At 44.3% G+C, this 24277-nt stretch overlaps 1 protein-coding gene across 1 annotated transcript in view; it reads right to left on the reverse strand.

The window, feature by feature from the left end:
- The window catches only part of ncam2 (neural cell adhesion molecule 2), a 361641-nt gene that overhangs the window by 237435 nt on the left and 99929 nt on the right, over positions 1-24277 (reverse strand). The window contains exon 9 of the mRNA XM_041211359.1: positions 10046-10142. Within this exon, the coding sequence (XP_041067293.1) occupies positions 10046-10142 (97 nt within the window). The remainder of the gene's footprint in view (positions 1-10045; positions 10143-24277) is intronic.

The raw sequence follows: 24277 nt of genomic DNA on the forward strand, positions 1-24277 counted from the left end.
CTGGGCATTAAGATCAGAAAAAAAAAAAGCAGGAATGAAGAAGCAATTGGTGAAAATAAGAGGTTCAGGGGAATAAAGAAATTAGATGTGAGGGAAAGAGTTGTAACGTTCAGGGAATCTGGCAATAGGCTAACTTCAACATCAAACATCAGGAACATCTCATTCACAGGAAGACAAGAAAATGGGACCAATCACCATTGTGACCTGGCGATTGTGAGCAACAGTTATGTATACGTACATATATGCGTACATGATACAGAGACAGAGGAAAGTTTAATATTAATTAAAAAACACCGCAATAAAAATAAAGATAAATAAAAGGAAACAACACCACAGAATCAAACACATCCACAATGACAGGGCAGACAGAAAATAAATATAAACAGAATTACCTGGAAAAACTCAGCAGGTCTGGCAGCATTGGCAGAGAAGAAAAGAGTTGACGTTTCGAGTCCTCATGACCCTTCGACAGAACTTGAGTTCGAGTCCAAGAAAGAGTTGAAATATAAGCTGGTTTAAGGTGTGTGTGTGGGGGGCAGAGAGAGAGAGAGAGAGAGAGAGAAGTGGAGTGGGGGTGTGGTTGTAGGGACAAACAAGCAGTGATAGAAGCAGATCATCAAAAGATGTCAACAACAATAGAACAAAAGAACACACAGGTGTTAAAGTTAAAGTTGGTGATATTATCTAAACGAATGTGCTATTTAAGAATGGATGGTAGGGCACTCAAGGTATAGCTCTAGTGGGGGTGGGGAGAGCATAAAAGATTTTAAAATTTTTTTTAAAAAATAATGGAAATAGGTGGGAAAAGGAAAATCTATATAATTTATTGGAAAAAAAAGGAAGGGGGAAACAGAAAGGGGGTGGGGATGGGGGAGGGAGCTCACGACCTAAAGTTGTTGAATTCAATATTCAGTCTGGAAGGCTGTAAAATGCCTAGTCGGAAGATGAGGTGTTGTTCTTCCAGTTTGCGTTGGGCTTCACTAGAACAATGCAGCAAGCCAAGGACAGACATGTGGGCAAGAGAGCAGGGTAGAGTGTTAAAATGGCAAGCGACAGGGAGGTTTGGGTCATTCTTGCAGACAGACCGCAGGTGTTCTGCAAAGCGGTCACCCAGTTTACGTTTGGTCTCTCCAATGTAGAGGAGACCACATTGGGAGCAACGAATGCAGTAGACTAAGTTGGGGGAAATGCAAGTGAAATGCTGCTTCACTTGAAAGGAGTGTTTGGGTCCTTGGACGGTGAGGAGAGAGGAAGTGAAGGGGCAGGTGTTGCATCTTTTGCGTGGGCATGGGGTGGTTCCATAGGAGGGGGTTGAGGAGTAGGGGGTGATGGAGGAGTGGACCAGGGTGTCCCGGAGGGAGCGATCCCTACGGAATGCCGATAGGGGGGGGTGAAGGGAAGATGTGTTTGGTGGTGGCATCATGCTGGAGTTGGCGGAAATGGCGGAGGATGATCCTTTGAATGCGGAGGCTGGTGGGGTGATAAGTGAGGACAAGGGGGACCCTATCATGTTTCTGGGAGGGAGGAGAAGGCGTGAGGGCGGATGCGTGGGAGATGGGCCGGACACAGTTGAGGGCCCTGTCAACGACCGTGGGTGGAAAACCTCGGTTAAGGAAGAAGGAGGACATGTCAGAGGAACTGTTTTTGAAAGTAGCATCATCGGAACAGATGCGACGGAGGCGAAGGAACTGAGAGAATGGGATGGAGTCCTTACAGGAAGCGGGGTGTGAGGAGCTGTAGTCGAGATAGCTGTGGGAGTCGGTGGGTTTGTAATGGATAGTGGTGGACAGTCTATCACTAGAGATTGACACAGAGAGGTCAAGGAAGGGAAGAGAAGTGTCAGGGATGGACCACTTGAAAATGATGGAGGGGTGGAGATTGGAAGCAAAATTAATAAATTTTTCCAAGTCCCGACGAGAGCATGAAGCGGCACCAAAGTAATCATCGATGTACCGGAGAAAGAGTTGTGGAAGGGGGCCGGAGTAAGACTGCAACAAGGAATGTTCCACATACCCCATAAAGAGACAGGCATAGCTGGGGCCCATGCGGGTACCCATAGCCACACCTTTTACTTGGAGGAAGTGAGAGGAGTTGAAGGAGAAATTGATCAGCGTGAGAACAAGTTCAGCCAGATGGAGGAGAGTAGTGGTGGATGGGGATTGTTCAGGCCTCTGTTCGAGGAAGAAGCTAAGGGCCCTCAGACCATCCTGGTGGGGGATGGAGGTGTAGAGGGATTGGACGTCCATGGTGAAGAGGAAGCGGTTGGGGCCAGGGAACTGGAAATTGTTGATGTGACGTAAGGTGTCAGAGGAATCACGGATGTAGGTGGGAAGGGACTGGACAAGGGGAGAGAGAAGGGGGTCAAGATAACGAGAAATGAGTTCTGTGGGGCAGGAGCAAGCTGAGACGATCGGTCTACCGGGGCAGTTCTGTTTGTGGATTTTGGGTAGGAGATAGAAGCGGGCCGTCCGAGGTTGGGCGACTATCAGGTTGGAAGCTGTGGGAGGGAGATCCCCAGAGGAGATGAGGTCAGTGACAGTCCTGGAAACAATGGCGTGATGTTCAGTGGTGGGGTCATGGTCCAGGGAGAGGTAGGAGGAAGTGTCTGCGAGTTGACGCTCAGCCTCCGCGAGGTAGAGGTCAGTGCGCCAGACAACAACAGCACCACCCTTGTCAGCGGGTTTGATGACAATGTTGGAGTTGGACCTGAGAGAATGGAGTGCAGTAAGTTCAGAGAGAGAGAGAGTTTTTCCAGGTAATTCTGTTTTTGTTTTTGTTTCGGATTTCCAGCATCCGCAGTTTTTTTGTTTTTAGAAAATAAATATAATTGCTTTAAAAGCAGTTTAGAGAAGGTTCACTTGGCTCATTCCTGGGATATGGGGCTTATCTAATGAAGAAAGGTTGAACAGGTTGAACAGAAGAATGAGAGGTGATCTTAATGACACATATAAAATCCTGAGGGGACTTGACAGGGTGGATACTGGGCAGATGTTTCCTCTTGCGGGAGAGACTAGAACCAGGGGACACAGTTTAAGAATAAGAGGTTTACCATTTAAGATGGAGATCAGGAGAAGTTTTCTCTCAAAGGGTTGTTAGTATGTGGAATTTTCTTCCCCAGAAAGCAGTGGAGGCTGGGTCATTGAATTTATTCAAGGCAGAGTTATACAGATTTTTGATAGACAAGGGACTCAAGGGATATGGAAGGGCAGAGGGCAAAGTGGAGTTGAGACCACAAGCAGATCAGCCATCTTATTGAATGGAAGTACAGGCTTGAAGGGCTGAATGGCCTACTCCTGCTTCTAAGTGAGAAGTCGGTGGTGTGGTGATATTGTTACTGGACTAGTATTCCAGAGACCCAGGGTAATGGTCCGGAGACCTGGGTTTGAATTTCACCATGGCAGATGGTGAAATTTGAATTCAGTAGAAGATCTGGAATTTAAAAAAATAAATACTGCTGCCTCGCTAAAATTAGTTTAAGTTTACTTCACCCTGGCATTATTAACAAGAGTGCTCCACTGAACAAGTATCCCTTTTTATTATGGAATCAGAGAATGGCCTGTAGGTCATTGTTAGTCTTCTTGGTTTGGTTGTGCTCTGCCTCTGCACTGAAGAAACACACTAAGCAGATTGATGGACCACAATGTAATTATGGCATCCTATATATCTTGGCCCACAGGGTTTGGAATCAAAACCATCGAGTCCACCTGCATTAGAAACTTGATAAGGACGTTGTACTAGGTTAACCACTAAGAGACACAAGTCTTCAGGCAACTTTTGAGTTCACTGAAAAGAAGCCCAGTGCTTTTCTACATCAGTCAAATGCTGTCCACACATGCACACACACACACACGCGCACACACACAATGCACACACACACACGTGCTCGCGCACACACAAATACACACTCTCTTGCACACACAACACATACACACACGCACACTCATGCACATACACACACAGTCATGCGCACACACGCACACACACACACGGGCACACGCATAAACATATATGCATGCACACACGCAAACATGGACTTTGCTTTTCTGCTTTTTTTTGAAAAAAAGAAAATTCTTCCTTTGAGGTAAAGAAACAAAATGTGAACTGGAATCCATGTAAGAGAAAGAATGAAAGAACTTGCATCTCTCACAACCTCAGGGCAGCCCAAAGCTCTTTGCAGCCAATTATGTATTTTTGAATTGTGATCAGTATTCAGTGTAGGAAACAAGACAGCCAATTTGCACAGAGTAAATTCCTGACAATAGCCATATGATGATGATGACCAGACAATCTGTTTTAATCATGTGGGTTAGGGATACATATTGGCCCTGGACACTGGGAGAATTCCCCTGATCTTATTTCAATAACATGAGCTTTTACATCCACCTGAGGGGGCACATGGGGCTGTGATTTAAACCTTATCTGAAAGACAGCGCCTCTGACAGTTCAGCATTCCCTTGGTACCACACTGGGAGCGTCAGTCTAGATTTTGTGATTAAATTCACATGGGACTTGGCCCAGTGAACTTCTGAGTCAGAGGCCAGTATGGTACCCACTGAGTCATATTCACATAAATGAGGGATCCAAGTCTGATTAAAAAGCCAGATGGAGATAATGGCAGGCTTTGTTTTGAATCCAGTGTCATACCTATCATTTATGGCAAGAATGTTTTGCACAAATGTTCTGATGATGAATTCAAATTTGATTTAAATCACAAACCTTATCTCTGTAACCAGCTGGGAAAAGATTTGGACACGATGGGCCTATTGGCCATCTTCTGTGCTATAGCCATTCTTTGAGTCTAAGATAATATTTTGTTGAAGGAAGTGATGCTTTAAAAGGATAGGCCAGAATTGAATGCAGATCAGGTGGCTCCTCCCACTGGCTGGAAGGTTTGGGGTAAGCCAGCCTCCACAGGCCCTGGAAGCCATGAATTTTAGGGTGGACAACCTTTTCCACTGGGATAGCCCTCTGTGGGCCATTAGATGCCTGAGCAGGAGGGATGCTACCACCCCCTAGCCCCCACAAGTCCACCAGGACATGCCTGCAGTGGCCATTAATTGACCACTTAAGGGCCTCAACTAGCTCGAGGGTGGACGGGCCACCCAATATCTCCCCCACCACTGGTAAAATATCAGTGCAGGTGAGAAGGTGGTGGGCACAGTACTCCCCTGCCATCTCACCCGATTTTACAACCCAACTCCCGCCACCTCCAGCCCGCTCCTGGTGGGTTGGGGGCAGCATATGCAGCTGAATAAAATTCTGGCTTAAGAGTGCAGCCAATGAGGTAAAGCCAGGTACTGAATCTCCGGTACCGAGTGCTGTGGAGTGCCCAAAAGGCATTCGATACAGTGCCGCACAACAGATGAGTTGTAGCTCATGGAATAAAAGGAGATGGTAGCAATGTGGATACAAAATTAGCTGAGTAATGGGAAACTGCGAGTAATGTTTAATGGATATTTTTCGGGCTGGAGGAAGGTTTGTAGTGGAGTTTCCCAAGAGTCGGTATTGGGACTCTTGCTTTTCCTGATATATATTAATGATCTAAATCTTGGTGTGCAGGGGACAATTTCAAAGTTTGTGGATGATATAAAACTTGGAAGCATTGTAAATTGTGAAGAGGACAGTGTAGAACTTCAAAATGACATAGACAAGTTGGTGGAGTGGGCAGATAGGTGGCAGATGAAGTTCAATGCAGAGAAGTGTGAGGTGATGCATTTTAGTAGCAAGAACATGGGCAGACAATATAAAATAAGGGGTGGAATTTTGAAGGGGATGCAGGAGGAGAAAGACTTGGGTGTATGTGTACATAGATCATTGAAGGTGGCAGGACAGATGGAGAGAGCAGTTAATAAAGCATATAGTATCTTGGGCTTTATTAATAGGGGCATAGAGTACAAGGGCAGGGAGGTTATGCTGAATATATAAAAGACGCTCGTTAGACCTCTGCCAGAATATTGTGTACAGTTCTGGGCAGCATATTATATGAAGGATGTGAACACATTGGACAGAGTGCAGAAGAGGTTTACAAGAATGGTCCCAGGGATGAGAAATTTCAGCTATGAGGAAAGATTGGAGAAGTTGGGACTGTTTTCCTTGGAGAGGAGAAGGCTGAGAGGAGACTTGATAGAGGTTTTCAAAATCATGAGGGGGCTGGACAGAGCAGATAGAGAGCAGCTGTTCCCATTCGTAAAAGGATCAAGAGCAAGAGGGCACAGATTTAAAGTGATTTGCAAAAGAAGCAAATGTGATGTGAGAAAAATCTTTTTTACACAAGCGGCTCGAGTCTGGAATGCACTACCTGGAAATGTGGCGGAGGCAGGTTCAATCAAGGCATTCAAGACAGCATTAGATGATTATTTGAATAGAAACAATGTGCAGAAGTATGGGGAAAAGGCAGGGCAATGGCACTCGGTCATAATGCTCATTTGGAGACCAGATGCAGACATGATGGGCCGAATGGCCTCCTTCTGTGCCGTTAAGATTCTGTGATTCATTCCACTGGAAGAATATGGAGAGACAATATAAAACAAGGGGTACAACTCTGAAGGGTGTGCAGGAGCAGAGGGACCTGGGTGTATATGTGCATAAGTCAGTAAAGGTGGCCGGACAGCTGGAGAGAGCACTTAATAAAGCATACATATCCTAGACTTTATTAATAGAGATATAGAGTACAAGGGCGAGGAGGTTATGCTGAACTTGTATAGGACACTAGTTAGATCTCAGCTAGAATATTGTGTACAGTTCTGAATGCCACAATTTAGGAAGGATGTGAATGCATTGGAGAGAGTGCAAAAGAGGTTTACAAAAATGGTTCCAGGGATGAGAAACTTCAGATATGAAGATAAATTGGAGAAGTTGGGACTGTTATCCTTGGAGAGGAGAAGGCTGGGAGGAGATTTGATAGTGGCGTTCACAATTATGAGGGGGCTGGACAGAGTAGATAGGGAGAAGCTATTCCTGTTCATAAAAGGATTAAGAACAAGATGACACAAACTTAAAGTAATTTGCAAAAGAAAATGTGAAAAAAACTTTTTTCAGATCTGGAATGTACTAACTGGAAGTGTGGCAGAGGTAGGGTTCAATTGAAGCATTCAAAAGGGCATTAGATGATGATTTAAATTGAAACAATGTGCAGGGTTAAGGGGAAAAGGCAGGTGAATGGTATTGAGTCATAGTGTTCATTTGGAGAGCCGGAGCAGACGCAATGGGCCAGTGGCGTCCTTCTGCACCATAACATTTCTGTGACTCTGTGAAGAGGGATGCACAGATTACTGAGAGGTAACAAAAACAGAAAATGCTGGAAAAAACTCAGCACGTCAAACAGCATCTGTGGAGAGACTGTATGACTCTTCTTCAGAGCTTCTTCAGTACTTCAAGGTAATCTTAGAGAACACACCTGGTACAATTTTGGTCTCCTTACCTAAGGAACAACATATTTGAGGAAGTGCAACAGAGGTTTGCTATACTAATTCCTGGGATTGTCCCATGAGGAATGATTGAGTAGACTAGGCCTATATTCTCCAGAGTTTAGAAGAATGAGAGATAATTTCATTGAAACGTATAAAACTCTTCAAAAGCTTTACAGAGTAGATGATGGAAGGATGTATCCCTTTGCTGTGGAGTCTAGCAGTAGGGGTCACAGTTGCAGAATAAAAGCAAGAGCTGTGTTTAGTAGTGCCTTTCATGATACCAAGACCTCCCAATGCACTTTACAGCCAATTATATTTGAAGTCTAGCCACTGTCATAATGTAAGAAACATGGCAGCCAATTTACAGACAGTAAGCTTCCACAAACAGCAATGCGATACTGCCGAATACTCTGCTTTTTGTCATGTTGATTAGGGATAAATATCGACTGGAACACCTCGAATAACTCCCCTTCTCCTTTTATAAATTGTGCCTCTGGATCTTTTATGTCCACCTGAGAGGGCAGAGGGAGCCTCGGTTTAATGTCTAATCCGAAAGAGGTGTCTTTTCCAGCTACTTTTGTTTTTGTTTCAGATTTCTAGCATCCACAGTATTTTGCTTTTGTCTTATCAGCACCTCTGACAGTGCAGCTTTCCCTCAGCTAAATCTTTGTGCTCAAATCCTGGACTGGAACATTTAGATGAACATGAGATGAAGCAAATAGCCTTCACGCAAAGGGTTGTGTGTCTTTGGAATTCTCTATCCCAGAGGGCTGTGGATGATCAGTCTTTGAGTATATTCAAGACAGATTTTTGGATACTAAGGGAATCAAGAGATATGGAGATAGTGCGGGAAGATGGGGTTGAGGTAATAGATCAGCCATGATCTTAGTGAATGGTAAGCTGGCTTGAAAGGCTGAATAGTCAAATTCTGCTCCTATTTCTTCTGATACCTCCATCACACTGAGCTCAAAACCAGAAGAAGAGGGGAGTCCAAGCCTTAAAATTCCTCCCATTGGTATTGTAGTCTACCACAATGCCTTAACCCCACTTAAAACTATGGCACTTCTACCAGGTGAATGGAAAGCCACAGGGAATGAATCAACGATGGGAGGTTTTCTAAACTCAACCGATGATGCATCTCAGCATGATAAAGGGATCATAAGGAAAAGGAGCAGAAATAGACCATTCAGTCCTTCAAGCCAGCTCAACCATTCACTAAGAACACCAATGGGAGAGACCTGGCTACCAGTGCCCACCACACTCTTAATTTGGGGTTTGTTACAACAGAGACAGAGCAACAGAGAAGAAGTTACAAAGACTACTGGAAATCTGGAAATCTCTCCCACAAAAAGCTGATTTTGGGTGTCGATGGAAAATTATAAAAATGAGATTGACATATTTTTGTTAGGCAAGGATATTAAGGGTTATGAAACAACGTGAGTAGGTTTTTGTTAAGATACAGGCCAGCCATAATCTAACTGAATGCTGGGACAGACTGACTGGCTCTACTGCTATTCCCATATTTTAAAAAAAAATTTTCTTGGTTCCAAATATATTTATTAACAACTCCAATTAATCCAGCGATTTTAACATAGTAAAACATTCCAAGACATCTCACAGGAATATTATCAAATATAATTTGACATCAAGGCACTTAAGGAGACTTTAAGACAGGTGACCATAAATTGACAAAGAGGTAGGTTTTAAGGGCTGTCTTATGGGAGGAGAAGAAGTGGAGAAGCATTGGGAGTTTACACCTATAATCACATGAACTTTGTTGCAACATTCTATCCACTTCCTATCAACATCCTGGGGGTTACCATTGAGCAGAAACTGAACTGGATTAACCATATAAATACTGGTCAGAGCAGGTCAGAGGCTGGGAATTCTGAGGAGAGTAACTTATTTCCTGACTCTCCAAAGCCTGTCCACCATCTACAAGGCACAAGCCTGATAAGAAGATGGAATAAGATGGAATGCTCTCCACTTGCCTGGATGAGCACAGCTCAACACCAAAGCAGCCCACTTGATTGGCACCGCATCCACAAACATTCACACCCTCCACACAGATGGACAGTGGCAGCAGCGTGTACCATCTACAAGATGCACTGCAGTAACAAGGTTACTTTGACAGCACCTTCCAAACCCACGACCTCTACTACCTAGAAGGACAAGGGCAGCAGATACATGGGAACACCACCACCTGGAAATTCCCCTCCAAGCCACTCACCATCCTGACTTGGAAATATATCACCGTTCCTTCACTGTTGCTGGATCAAAATCCTGGAACTCCCTCCCTAACAGCACTGTGGGTGTACCTACACCACATGGACTGCAGCGGTTCAAGAAGGAGGCTCACCACCACCTTGTCAAGGGCAATTAGGGAATTAGGGATGGGCAATAAAAATGCTGGCCCAGCCCATGTCCCATGAAAGAATTAAAAAAAAACATAATTTTTTACTGATGAATAACAAGGAAAAATTGCAACTTATGGCTGTCATGAATCAAGTCTGACAGGATTGCATCTTTCAAAAATTTTCTTCATGGCTTAAATGCACTTTTTCCATTAGCCCTATTATCAACATCAATGTTCGCTAAACAGAACATAAACGATTCTGCTTAACACCTTCACTTACCAGCTTGGATGAGGGTGAACTCCTGAGACCTGGTTCCTATCTGGTTACTGGCTGTGCAGTTGTAGCTGCCAAAGTCACTATCCACAGTTGGAGTAATCTTCAAGCAGAGAAACAGAAATTGTAGCATTATTATTCTTTCTGATAGCGTGTTGGATTGTTAGAACTGGCCCATAAAAAAATATCTTTTCTTGCCTCTGCCACCATGATATATAAGCCATGGATGACCATGACTTAAAAAGTAACATAAAATGTTCATGCCTACAATGTCCTGCATATTGAGTTCCCAATTTCCTTTTTAATTTCCTGCCATTCTGCTCTTCTGAACACACTGGCTTGGATCTTATGGGAAAAATAATGCTATGTTAATGACCCACACTGCTACTATTGTACAAATTGCCCAGAGGCTTGAGAGGCATGGCGTGAGTCGCTAATTGATTTACATCATTTCACCTATTACTTTACACAAGCAACATTTTGCCTTAAGCCTCCCAGTTATTTTTAACAACTTGCTGGATTTGCGTATTAATTTTCCATTAAACTCAGTACAGTGGAGGAGGTCTTGTGGCGCAGTGGTAGTGTCTCTACCTCTGGGGGCTGTTTCCCACCCTCCCGGGCCCACTGATCATATGCACTTGACCAGCGCAAAATTCAGGCCCTTATGTATCCTCAACTTTTATTACGCTATTGACAGCAATGCCTACATTTTCAACTTAAACTCAGGAATTCCTTCCCTGAACTTTTCCGCCTGTCCAGCTTTCTCTCGCTCTCTTATCCTTTAAGATGTTCCCTAAAACCTACCTCTTTGGCCAAGCTTTTGTCATCTTTCCAAGTATCTATTTATAGAGCTCAGTGTTAAGTTTTGCCTGACTGCACTCCTGTGATAAAGGTGCTATATAAATGCAAATTGTTGTTGTCTACTCATTTTTGCTACTGGTACTATCAAGATGTCCCAAGGTTTGCTAAATATTAAGATCCCGAGCTTGTGCGTAAAGCGATTAGTAAGGGATAAAAAAATAACATAGTCTCTAGGTGCAGCAGTAAAATGATTGTAAGTGTAACTAATGTATGACTAGGGTTACCAATTCTAGCTGAACATATTCCGAGTGGTTTCATCATGTAACATCTCACCTCCAATCTTGCCCACCTAATCATGTTACCCCATTGCTCACATTTTAATAACTAATAAACAAACATATTGAAAGAAAATAAAATAAATAAAAGCCTTTTACTAAATAATTTTTCTCCTGGGTTCACTTGCAGCAGTATCCCTGAATTTAATCCTCAATTCCTGGAGAATCCAGGACAATTCTGGAGAGCTGGCAACCCTTGGAGCAATCTGCAAATGATCTCTGTGCAGCTACATTTTCAGCTTTTTTGCAGCCTTGTGATTTTAATTCACCTTAAACCTACATAAATAATCAAAAAAATAGAACACGGTTTAAGAATATCAATTGTTTCCTTTGTATAATGGATTCTTTAATTATTTCTCAATCTTCATCTTGAACTGCATCTCTCTTGTTTGATGTGCTGTTCAACGCAGTGAAAATTGAAGTTTCTCACTTACTATTTCTTCAACCATATAAATTCGACTGGAACATGTTTAATTTTGCATCCAATCTGCAATGCAATTGACTTGATGGTGCTTGATGAAGACAATGGAAAGATGTTTCACTCCTTAATGATTCCTCACAAGTCCTGGCGCTGACACTGGGTGCAAATTGCTTTTCCCCAGCGCTGAATTCCTCATCTTGAAAACCAGACAAAAAATAAGTCCCAAGAGAACAATTTGACATATGTTTAACTCTCTCTTTTATAAAACTTATAGGATTGCGAGTTGACCCAATGAATGGGGTTGTCCCTCTCGGAGGTCTTTTTCTTTGAAGATAACATGTATAATAAGTAGACTTACTGAAAGCCAAACATCATTCCAACTCCACAAAGAAGATGTGCTCTTTTTTTAACACAGCAAGCTTGCCAGGCAAAAGCCGAAGGAAATGGCTGTCATTCTGTGGCACAGTTTGATGGCTCCTTTTTTTTTGGAGAAAAATTCGTAATGCAAAAGCTTTCCTTGCTTTCACTCTCTCAGTACAAAACTCCAGCTCTTAGCTCACACCCTGCTGGGTAAGTAGCCTAAATTTTAGATTGAATTTTAATATAGAGTCGGTTTAATTAAAAAGTATAGCACTTTGACTGTTCTGCCTTCATTTTGTTAATACTTCCATGCTGATTGCACCTCAGAACTTGCATCCCTTGTTTGCCTTAATCTCCAGATGTGCTTCCTTCATCATATGCTCATTGTTGACCTCAAGAATCACCACACTACGTTCTCTGCTCTAACCTATTCTTTGCCACTACCTTAAAACCATGGAAACCCTTCTTCACTCAACCTTTGTTTGTGATCTTTAATATCCAACTGTGGCATCAGCTACTTTCTCATTTGTTTCATCTTCTATCTTATGGGTTGAAACAGTCGGCGGCGGTCCCTCAGAATCGAGGATGGTGTCCGTCAGGCTTGGTGAGACTTCAGATGACTGAGGAGCCCAATTCTGGATCCACGTGTTCTGCCGCAGTGGGGAGCACGTTGTTGCGCAGGGGAGTGGAAATCGCAGCCCCAGGCTGGCTTCCTTCTCCTTCTTCTGCCACCGCTGTTCCGGCTCGCTGGCGAGTCGCTGAGCCTCAAAGTGGTTTGCACCTTGATAGACCAGGTGGTGCCGTGCTGAGCGATCAGCAGCATTCTCCTCCCCAGTCAGTGGTGTTAATGCCTCCGTGCTTTAGGGCGACCTTGAGAGTACCCGTATACCTTTCCTTTTGGCTGCCCTTTGAATGTTGGCCAACGGAGATCTGTAAGAAGAGAGCCTGCCTAAGGAGGTGGTTTTCGGGCATCTGGACACAATGACCCATCCATTGGAGTTGGTTCCACAGGGCTTCAATGCTGTTTGATGCAGTTTCATGGTGGACACTTGTTTTAGTCTGGCAGTCCTCCCATTTGATCCCCAGGGTTTGACACAATCACTGCTGACGGAAGCTTTCAAAGATCTTAATGTGGTGCCAGTGGACAGTCCATGTTTCGCTGCAGTAGAGAAGAGTGGTCAACACAACAGCCTTATAAACCAGAACCTTTGTTGACTTGCAAAGGTCCCTGTTGTCAAAGACACGTTGGCACAGCTTGAAGAAGGCAGCCTGGCACAGTTGACTCGGTCTTGGACTTCCTCATTGATGGTAGTCCCTTGGGATAGGTGGCTCCTGAGATAAGGGAAGTGTTGCACATACTCCAGAGCCGCCCCATCTATGTGGATGGTGCAGGGAATGTTCAAATGGCCCGGGGAAGGTTGGTGAAGGACTTTCATCTTGGCGAAGTTTACAGACAGGCCCCGCCTCTTATACGAGGTGTTGAAGAGGTCAAGCACCCTTTGCATGTCCTGCACAGAGTGAGCCATCACGCAGCAGTCACCCGCAAACTGAAGGCCTTGGATGCCCATGATGGTGAGTTTTGTTCTTGTCCGGAAGTGACCAAGTTTGAAGAGCTTCCCATCCAGATGATACTGAATGCTGATGAGGTGGACGATGACGGTCGGGTAAATGGTGAACAAGGTGAGGGCGATCACACAACCTTGTCTGACCCCAGTCTGGATGTGAAAGGTGTCAGTTTCAGATCCTCCACTCAGGACGATGGTGGCCACGTTGTCATGCGGGAGTCTCAAGACGGTGACAAACTTCAATGAGCAACCAAAGTGTTGGAGGACGATCCATAGAGCTTCACAATTTAAAGAATCAAATAACTTGGTCAGGTCGCTGAAGGCGAGGAACAATTCTTGAATTTGCTCCCGACATTTTACTGGATCTGTCTAGCCACAAAGACCATGTCCGCAGTATCCGGGATGGTCAGAAACCACACTGGGTTTCTGAGAGAATCTCTTCAGCAACCGGACGAAGGCTGTTCAGAAGGATGTGGCCAGGATCTTACCCATGATGGAAGGAAGGAAATCCCCATGGAGTTTCCACAATCAGATTTGTCCCCCTTCTTGTGGATAGTAATGATGGCTGCGTCCTTGAGATCCCGAGGGAGGTCCTCTTCGTCCCAGAGGTGGAGGGTGAACCGGTGGAGCCCTAATGTGAGCTGATAGCTGCCAGCGTGGCAGACCTCTGCGGGTATACCGTCTGGCCCACAAGCTTTTTTGGTTTTTATCTGTTGGATGCCTGCTTAAGCTCATCAATGGTTGGTGGATCGACGAGGGAATCCTCTACAGGGTGTTGTGGGAGAGCTTGGAGTGTCTCCTCCAATACGGTGGAGTTCCGATTGAGGAGCAGTTCGAATTGCTCCTTCCAACACTGACGGATGGTGTCATTGTCCTTGAGGAGCTAGAAGCTGTCCTGTGATTGGAAAGGGTTTTCTATAGTCAAGTGGGGTTCATGGATTATCTTGGTAGCCTGAAGAAGTTGTGCATGTCGTGCTGATGTCAGCGTAAGCCTGAATCTTCTCCATCCACCAGTTCTTCTTCATGTCTCAGATGCGTCGCCGGACTTCAGCCATTGATGTACCAGTTGGTGGCACACTGCCGTCATTCGGTGGGTACATGGGAGACTTTGCCAGGCAATGAAGGCTGCTCGCTTATGCTCAAGGAGATCGTAAATGGCAGTGTCATTGGTGTCAAACTGGTCCTGGCTCCGTCATGAACAGAGGTGTCTAGGACAATGGACTTGAGTTGCTCCCAGTATGCTTGGTTGGAAATGGCACCAGTGTTGGGTACTTGCTCCAGTGCACTGTGCAACCGGGCCTGGAACTCTTCCCGTAGTCCCGGGTCCTCAAATCCCGCAACATTCAGCTTTCTCTGGGTGGCTTTTTGGGGCCTCCGGTGTCTTGGCACCGGGCACATGTTCATCACTGAGCACACACATCGATGGTCCATCCAGTAATATTCAGGACCCTTCATGGCCCTTGTGACAAGCACGTCTCTCAGGTCTCTGCCTCGGACAACGATGTAGCCCAGGAGGTGCCAATGCCTCGGCCTTGGGTACCTCCACGTGGCCTTGAGCTGGTGCTTCTGGTGGAAGACCATGTTCATCACAATCAGACCGCACTGGGTGCGCTCGGTCAAGAGTAGGATGCTGTGGGCATTGGCCTTCCCCACGCTATCCTTGCTGATAGCTCCACTCCAGATTTTGTGACCATGTCCAATTCGGGCATTAAAGTCACCTAGGAGAATGACCTTGTTGCTCATGGGCATGGAAGCAAGGATGCCATTGTGATTGGAGTTGAACCTCTCCTTGAGTTTGTGGTCGGAATCTAAAGTTGGGCACATGCGCTGGTGACAGTGTCGAATTGGTTCCGGCTGAGATGCAGGCGTCAAGTCATCAGCCCCTCATTGATCCCCAAGGGGAGTTCAGACAGCACGGCAGCTATCCTGTTCCTCATGGCAAAACCAACTCTCTGTGTGTGGGGGTCAAGGTCTCACTCCCCTTTCCAGAAGAAGGTGTTCCCTCCACTGGCCTCCCTCATCTGCCCCTCCCCAGCGAGCCGGGTTTCGCGAGGAGCAGCGATGTTGTTGGTGTGCCTCACTAGCTCCTGAGCCGCGATGGCAGTTCATCTTTCCAGGCGACCAGTCTTCGGGTTGTCAACAAGTGTTCTTACATTCCAGGTTCCGAAGTTTCCCTTTTTCTTGTTTCGGCCGCAGACATGGCGATCCCGCTGGGCACGGTTTCTCAGCCAGCAGAAGTGGGATAGCCTATTTTTGGGACACCTTTTCCAGCCCCCTCCCCATTCGGGGTGAGCAGGGGGTATCCTGAAGAGGACTGCTCAGCCGCAGATGCAGCTGCCGAAAAGCAGCCCCTGTCCCGACACAGGTGCCCAACAATCATCACACATCCGCCGCCTGTGTGCGGAGTCTTGGCTGGGGGCCTTCAGGTATCTCAGCTCCACCCCTGTCACCAACACTCCATCGCCACAGGGCTTTTCACCTGACGGAGGCCTACGCAGGACATAGTTTAGGTACACAGCCGTGTTCCACACAGTCTTGATGGCTGGTAACTGGGTTCAGTGGCATGTTTTTATTAACCGTTCTCAGCCACCAAACCCGTAGAGAGTTTGCCCTTGGCCTTTCAGGGCATAGACCACATCCACGGCAGTAACCGCCTTGCGTTTATCGTGTTCCGTGGAGGTGACCGAGCCCCAGATGATATTTTCCGAGGAGACCTTGAAGGCCCCACGAGCTTCCTCGTAAATGAGGCCGGAAATTGAGGACGAGCGAGGCGGCGAATGGCGGGCTGAGCGATTCCCTGGATATTATCTCGGAGGACTTTCCAGTGCTGTTTAGCAACCCCTTTACCAAGACCTTTACCGCCTTTGCCTCTACCAGGCATCACACCTGGAGACAAAATCTTGTAATGGTCAGGGTTCAGTGGCATGGCGGACATGACGACTGGGGCTGCTTCCCCATTGCAGCCTTCTTCTGCCTTCATAGCAGTTGAGGCCACATCTCTCCTCCAACTGCTCTGCCGTTGAGGACTTCTTGGATCATTCTTTGTCTGGAACGTCCCCCTCAACCTTACTGCCATGGGAGACCCTATCACCAGAGCATGAGCACCTGGGGCATTGCTCTCAAGTACACCAGAGTGGAGCACTGAACTCAGCTCAGGTCTCCATATGACAAAAAGGACACAGAGGAACTGGAGTAGGGTCAAAAATGTTTTCCAAGGATGACATTGTTTTCTAGAAGGAGTTAGATATAGCTCTTGGGGCGAAAGGGGTCAAAGGGTATGGGGAGAAAGCAGGAGCAGGCTATTGAGTTGGATGATCAGCCATGATCATAATGAATGGTGGAGCAGGCTCGAAGGGCTGAATGGCCTACTCCTGCTCCTAGTTTCTATGTTTCTATATCAGAACTGAGAGGGTAAACTGTTTGGAAAGCGTGAAGAGGCTGGGACTATATTCTCTGCAAAAGAGAAGACTGAGCGGTGACCTAATTGTGATATTTAAAATCATGAAAGTAATTGATCGGGTGGATGCATTGACCTTATAGTCATGAATAAATCCAATGAGGAATTCTGGAGAAATTTCTTTACCTTTTAAGTGTTGAGAATGAGAAAGTTACACACGGGGAAATAAAGGTTCTTTCATGGGACGTGGGTGTCACTGGCAAAGCCAGCATTTGTTGTCCATCCTTAATTACACTTGAACTGAGCAGCTTGCTCAGCCATTTCAGAGGGCGGTTAAGAGTCAACCACATCTGGGTGTGGAGTGACATGTAGGCCAGATTAGATATGGACGGCAGATTTCCTCCCCGAAAAGGACATTAGTGGACCAGATGGTTTCATGGTCACCATTACTGAGACTAGCTTTTCAATGCTACCAGCTGCTATGGTGGAGATTTGAACTCTTATCCCAAGGGCATTAGCGTAGGTCTCTGGATTCTGAGGCCAGTGACATTACCATTACATGACCTCTCCCTTATTCCATAACTGCATTTAAGAGAAATCTAGATAGATAGATAGAAGAAGGGCAAGCTGATAGGATGAGATGAGGCGTAAGTGGAGCATAAACACTGACTTAGACCAGTTGGGCTCAATGGGATATTTCCCCTGCAAAATCCATGTACATAGTGAAGTTCTTCTGCCAGCTAAGCATTACTTTTTTTAAGTATGTGGATTGACCGCTTGTTTAAAGACCACACAAACAAATTTAATTCAATTGTGCTAGTACCATCTTTGTTAATATTTCAGAACCCCTATTCAACTATATGAGTGTTGGTCCTTCATTCAGGCTTCTCAATGTATAAGTAAATATTCTGGAGGGCTTTGGGTAGTCACAAATCATGGTTTATTTGCGCTATTGTTGTGACAATTATTAAATAGAAAGATATAGTATTTACAATGCAGAAACAGGCCATTCAGACCATGGGTCTTTGCTCATGTTTATGTTCCAAATGAGCATCCTCCTTCCCACTTTATTAACCCTACTAGCATAACCCAGTCTTGCTATCTCCCTCAGGTACACATCCCGCTTCCCTTTAAATTCATCAACAGTACTTGCCTCAACTACTCCATAAGACATTCTAGACATTCTTGAGTCCTTCTGAACTTATTAGTAACTATCTCCTATTTATGGTTTTGTTGTGCACAGATGCTGAAGCTGTGGTGTAAATCTGGAGTGAGGGTTCAACCCAATTCCAGACCAGAGTGAGACTCATTACGGGAGGGGGCATCACTCTGAACAGCTCGAGTGCTGGCTTGGAGCTTCCATTACAACTTTATGATTGTGTAAGGTGCAAGCCCCTTGTAGTTGGAGACACGTTCCAGAATTTTGTGTAGAGTCAGCGCTGTCATCCCACCAGCCAAAGGAGAGGAAGCAAAAGCAGAATAGAAACAAAGGAGCAAAATAAATGAGTAGGACCCTTATTCTTCAAGGCTTACCACTTTTATTTGCTTAAGATGGCCGATAATAATTATGAGACTAAGATTGTGAGAGACCAACTGCTTTGGTAGATTAGAAATACCAGAAATAGCATATATAATGTGACAATCTCTTATTGTTGAGTGCTCCTGCAATGAGATTATTTTTTTAAGTAAGCAGCCGGAGGCAGTAAGCTGATTAGTGTAATGCTCTATCCAACTCCTGCATTAGCTTGTCAGGAAAATCATCTTAAAGGCTTTTGCGCTTTGTGAAGTTGTTGAGCCAATCAAAAATAAAGTTAGAATTAATGTGCTAAAGGAAACTTTTCATTTTTAACGCTGGAAGTATTTGTTTCATAATGGATAAGGTCTCATTTAGTGGAAAATTGATCAAACTCTCTGAGATTTATTGGTCCACCAGCAAATATCTGTTCCAAAACAATACTAGAGGACTCATCTACCAATGAAATGTTACTGCCTGGAATGTTATCCTTGTGCACTGTATTTCAGGTACAGAATTAACTATCCCCAACTGTGTGTCAACTGGCTGTAGCAAAATCAGTAATCCAATAGCTGGGTAAATCCAGAACGCAGGGAAGAAATGCTGGAAATACTCAGCCATCAACAGCAGCATCTGTGCTGAGAGAAACATAGCATTCATGTTTATCTGGTTGGTGCCTGAAATGCTGACGCTATATGTCTCTTTCCACAGATGCTTTCCCGTCTGCTGAGTGTTCTCAGTGCTCTGTTTTTTTTTTGATTCACCAGCTTCAATCTGTTGCCCACTTGCTTCAAGCCGAGAATACTCCAGGACTCTGGTCCAGGTTGATCAACCCACAAATGTGGAAGGGTAGACTTCACACCATGAGCTGGGGTTATGGTAACACCGCAAACCAATGTTTTAATGACGTGGGAGCTGTTGTGGTTGGAAAATCTTACTAATACTCCTTTTAGTTGGTTGGGTAAAATTATTTTGAAGTTTACAACACAGAAATGGGTCATTCAACCCAAAAGACCTACACTAATGTTTATGTTCCGCATAAGTTTCTCCCCATCCCTCTTCATCTAACTCGATCAGAACAATCTTCTATTCTTTTCTCCCTCTTATACTTACCTAGCTTCCACTTAAATATATCTCTGCTATTCATCCTAATCACCCTATGTAGTAGCAGGTTCCACATTCCAACCACTCCATGGGTATAAAATGTTATCCTGAATTCCTTAATGGATTTATTGGTGGCTAGTTTTGGAAGTGAAAGCCTCTCTATGTCTACCCTACTGCCTTCATAAATCTACAGATTTCTGTTAGATGACCCCTCAGCCTTTTCTTTCCTAGAGAAAAGAGGAACAGCTTTCTCAGGGCCATTGTTGCCTCTGTTATGGCCAAGTGTGCAGAACTATGAACAATTAGTGCAGAATGATGGGTAGCGAGTTCAGTGCAGGCTGTTTCGCAATTTACAGTTGGTCTTGGATGTCTTACTGAAGCTGTACAGGGCCTTAGTTTGACTACACCTGGAGTAGTGTGTGCAGTTTTGATCTCCTTACCTAAAAAAGGATATACTTTCCATAGAGGGAGTGCAGCAAAGGCTTACCAGACTGATTCCTGGGATGGCAGGATTGTTGTATGAGGAGAGATTGGGCTGACCAGGCCTGTATTCACTAGTGTTTAGAAGAATGAAAGGGGATCTCATTGAAACATATAAAATTTCAACAGGGGCTGGACAGACTGGATGCAGGGATGATGGTTCATCTGGCTGGGGGGTCAAGAACAAGGGATCACAAACAGGGTGGGCCATTTAGGACTGAGACGAGGAGAATCTTCTTCACTCATGGGGTGATGAACCTGTGACATTCTCTACCACAGAGGGCTGTGGAGGTCAAGTCACTGAACATATTTAAGAAGGAAATAGATGTCTGGACTCTAAAGCCATCAAGGGGTATGGGGAGAGAGCAGGAGTATGGTGTTGAGATAGAGGGTCAGCCAGGATCATATGGAATGGCCATATAAGCTCAAATGGTGGAATGACCTACACCTGCTCCTGTTTTATATGTTTCTACGTAAAAGCACAATTAAAATCAAATCTAAAACAATGGTTGGGGAATAATCATTGGATTACACATTATTGGCAATGAATTTCACTTACAGCCAGAAAATATTGGAAAATTGTGGCAGTCTTTCAGGGATTTCTTCAGCCCTGTGATGTAGACAGCACTGGAGAAGGAACGTAAGGGGTTGTACTTTATCTGTGCATGCCATTTCCTGACAGCAGAACTGGAAGTGGGTGGCACTCCCACTCTCATGTCGGAAGCGGGCTCCCAAGTAATTCTAATTAAAATTTAAAGTGCCAGCGGTGGGTACGGGAGACGGGAGGCATGTGTGATCAGATAGCACGGGAAGCGTTTCATTCGTGAAACCCTCCATCAGCTGACGATGCAGCAGGTATAGGCGGGCTATAAAAGAGCCTTGTGGAGAAACAGGGAAGCTCTGCTTCATGTCCATCACTTTCTCATCAAACTCTATTGTCTCAGGAATCTTGTTTTTTTTTGGTTCAACAGATCATGACCTTCACAAACTCTCCTCCCATCACTCTCTACCTTATTATTTGTTGTCATTCACCAACCCCCATCACATCCAATACACCTGAGGTTAGGCAAGCTCCACCCTCTACCCTCCCTTGGATCCCTCTTCCACTAAGAAGCTCGTGTGGTGCAGTGACAGTAGTGTATACCTTTTGGATTGAATGGTGTAAAATTCAAAATAATTTTATGTAATCAACTAAAAGGAGTATTAGTGTTGGGGAGATGGTGGCATGGTGGTAAGAGTTGTTAGACTAGTAACTAAGAGACCCAGGCATGGGTTCAAATCCCACCATGGCAACTGGTGGAATTTGAATTCAGTGAATAAATCTGGACATATAAAACTAGTCTCAGTGATGGTGATGATGACACCATCTTCAATTGTTGTAAAAACCCATCTGGTTCACTAATCCTCTTTAGGGAAGGAAATCTGCCATTCCTACCTGGTCTTGCCTACATGTAACTCCAGACCCACAGTTGTCTGATTGACTCTTAACTCTGAAATGGTCTCTTGGTTCAAAGGCAATTAGGGATGGGCAACAAATGCTGGCCTTGCCAGTGATGCCCACATCCCATGAAAGAATTTTTAAAAAGTGTAGTTGCTCAATAAAACCCCACCTGTATTTACTTATGAGATATAAACAGGAGCTCTTTTGTCAACAAGTGCCGTTGTGGGAACATTGCTAGAAAAGAAAATTCACAGGATTCTTTTCAATTTTATTTGAGTTTTCTACTATTTATCTTCAATATTAAAAAACCATCTTAATAAATCAGTCTGTCAATTTGATTTTTTTTAAGTTAAGCCTCAGGCTTGTCCACACTCTGACAAATACAAAATTTGCATTAATTTTGTTCAAAACCAGTATTTTTTTGTAGAACAAAACATGGTGGGAGCATGGAAGGAATTGTAAGATTGGCTATTCAAATAATGCAACCTTTCTAGTGCTGCATATTTGATTATCAGTGTGTTTCAATGAGATCACATCTGTGCAAAAAGGTTCTGCTTTCATCAACATATGACTGACTTCTGTTTCCAACTGAAGGAGTGAATGATTGCAGAGTAAGGAATGTAATTAATGCATAAGTACTGGTAAATTCAAGTGCCTAATCGTTCTGTGTCTCTGTGTAGATAATATTGCTGTAACAATAATTAGGTTTGAGCTCCGTTCGAGCTCTGACTCTGTCCAGCTCTGACCAGCAGAACTTAGGAAGGGTGTTAATACCTTGGAGAGGGTGTAGAGGCGACTTTACTAGAATGGTATCAGGGATGAGGCACTTCGGTTATGTGGAAAACATAATGAAACTGGAAGTGTCCTCTTTAGAGCAGAGAAAGTTAAGGGGAGACTGAATTAAAGGTGTTCCAAACTTTGAATGGTTTTGATATGGTACACAGTTTCCATGGGCAGGAAGGTCATTCATCAGAGAACACATATTTAAGAACATACTTAAAACTCCGGGAGAGGGAAGATGAGGAGAATCTTTTTACACAACAAATTATCATCTAGTGCCTGAAAGGATGACAGAAGAAAATTCATTAGTCACTTCTAAAAGGGAATTAAATAAATACTTGAAGAGAAAAAGAAGTGCAGGGCTGTAGGGAATGAGCAGGGGCAGAGGGACTAATAGGATAGCTCTTTCAAAGAGCCAGCACAGGCACAATGGACCAAATGGCCTCCCTTCTCTATGATTCTACAATTTTATCAGAGCACGTGTGTCTACTGAACCTCTGAAGGTAGGGAGAGCGGTATATTAGACAAATACTCCACAAAGCATTGAAAAATGTTTATGAGCATTCACTTTCCCAAATGTATCTCCTAAAGTGGACTTTGTTCAGTTAATAAAACAAGCCACTGCTCCTATCCCTGGACTTAATTGGATGAACAACAGCTGGAAGATGGGATGGCATTTAGTTTCATTATACTGCTCTAATGACCCTGAAATAATGAGATTAACAGGATTACCATTTCATAATTAAAACAGTGTCAACGCTGATTCCCCAATAATAATTTGATTTAATCAGTTTGTTTGAGTAGAAGGTACAAACTGAAGTCAAGTTCATTATGCGAGTGAAGGAATAACCTAAAGGAACAGAGTTCTGATGGTGAAATTTTACTGTATTTTCTGCAAATTATTTTTAAAGTTAAACAGGTTTCACTCCAGTTCCAGACTGACTGCACCACAGAAACAGGCCATCCAGCCCAACTACTCCACAACCAGCCTCTTCTTACTGTATTTCATCTAACTCTATCCATATAATCAACTATTCCTTTCTCCCTCATGGATTTATCTCTTTTTCCTCCTTAAATGCATCTTTGACTATCCCTTATCTTAGCAAGTTCCACATTCCCACTGCCCTCCGGATATAGAAATTCCTCCTGAATTTATTGGTAACTGTCTGACAAATATGACCCCTGTTATTAGATTGTCCCACGATAGAGGGCATGGAATTATATCACATAGAATTCTATAGCACAGAAACAGGTCATTCAACCCAACTGGTCCATTCTGTTTGTTTCTTCTCTTCATTGAACTATTCTTCTATTCTTTTCTCCCTCGTACGCTTATCTAGCTTCCCTTAGATGTGTCGATGCTATTTTGCCTCAACTACTCCTTGGGGGGAAAACAAGACATCTTCACCAGTTCTGCTGAGGTCATTGGAGGTCCTATTGTGGGACTATCTTGTGTGCGCCAGTCCAAATATGAGTGGCAGATTCCCTTGAAGGACATTAGAAAACCAGTTGGGATGTTTTTCAAGAGTCCAGCAGCTTTCATGGGTATTCTGTGATGCTAGCCCACATCATTTCTTTTACTGTTTGATGGGAAGTGGGCAGCATTGGCAAGGCCTGTCCGTGCCTATCCCAAAATGCCCTTGAACTGAGTGGCTTACTAGGGCCATTTCAGAGGACAGTTGACATGGATCTGCAGTCACAGGCCAGACCAGCAGATTTCCTTCCCTAAAGGGTATTAGTGAACCAGATGTGCTTTAATGGCAATCACTGATAATTTAATGGTCACTATTACTAAGACTAGCTTTCAATCCTACATTTAATTAATTGAATTTAAATTCCACCTGCCGCCATGGCAGGGTTTGAACCCATGTCACCAGAGCCTTAGCCTGGGCCTCTGGATTAATACAGTGACATTACCATTACACCACCACCTCCCTTCCATTGATCAAATTTAGCCTGCTCAGCCATTTTGTGAAGGAATCTGTGTAAAGATATACAGCCATAATGAAGGGTAAAAGAGTTATTTTCCTATAAATAGAAG

The sequence above is a fragment of the Carcharodon carcharias genome, chromosome 18 (assembly GCF_017639515.1).
Source record: "Carcharodon carcharias isolate sCarCar2 chromosome 18, sCarCar2.pri, whole genome shotgun sequence".
Lineage (NCBI taxonomy): Eukaryota > Metazoa > Chordata > Chondrichthyes > Lamniformes > Lamnidae > Carcharodon > Carcharodon carcharias.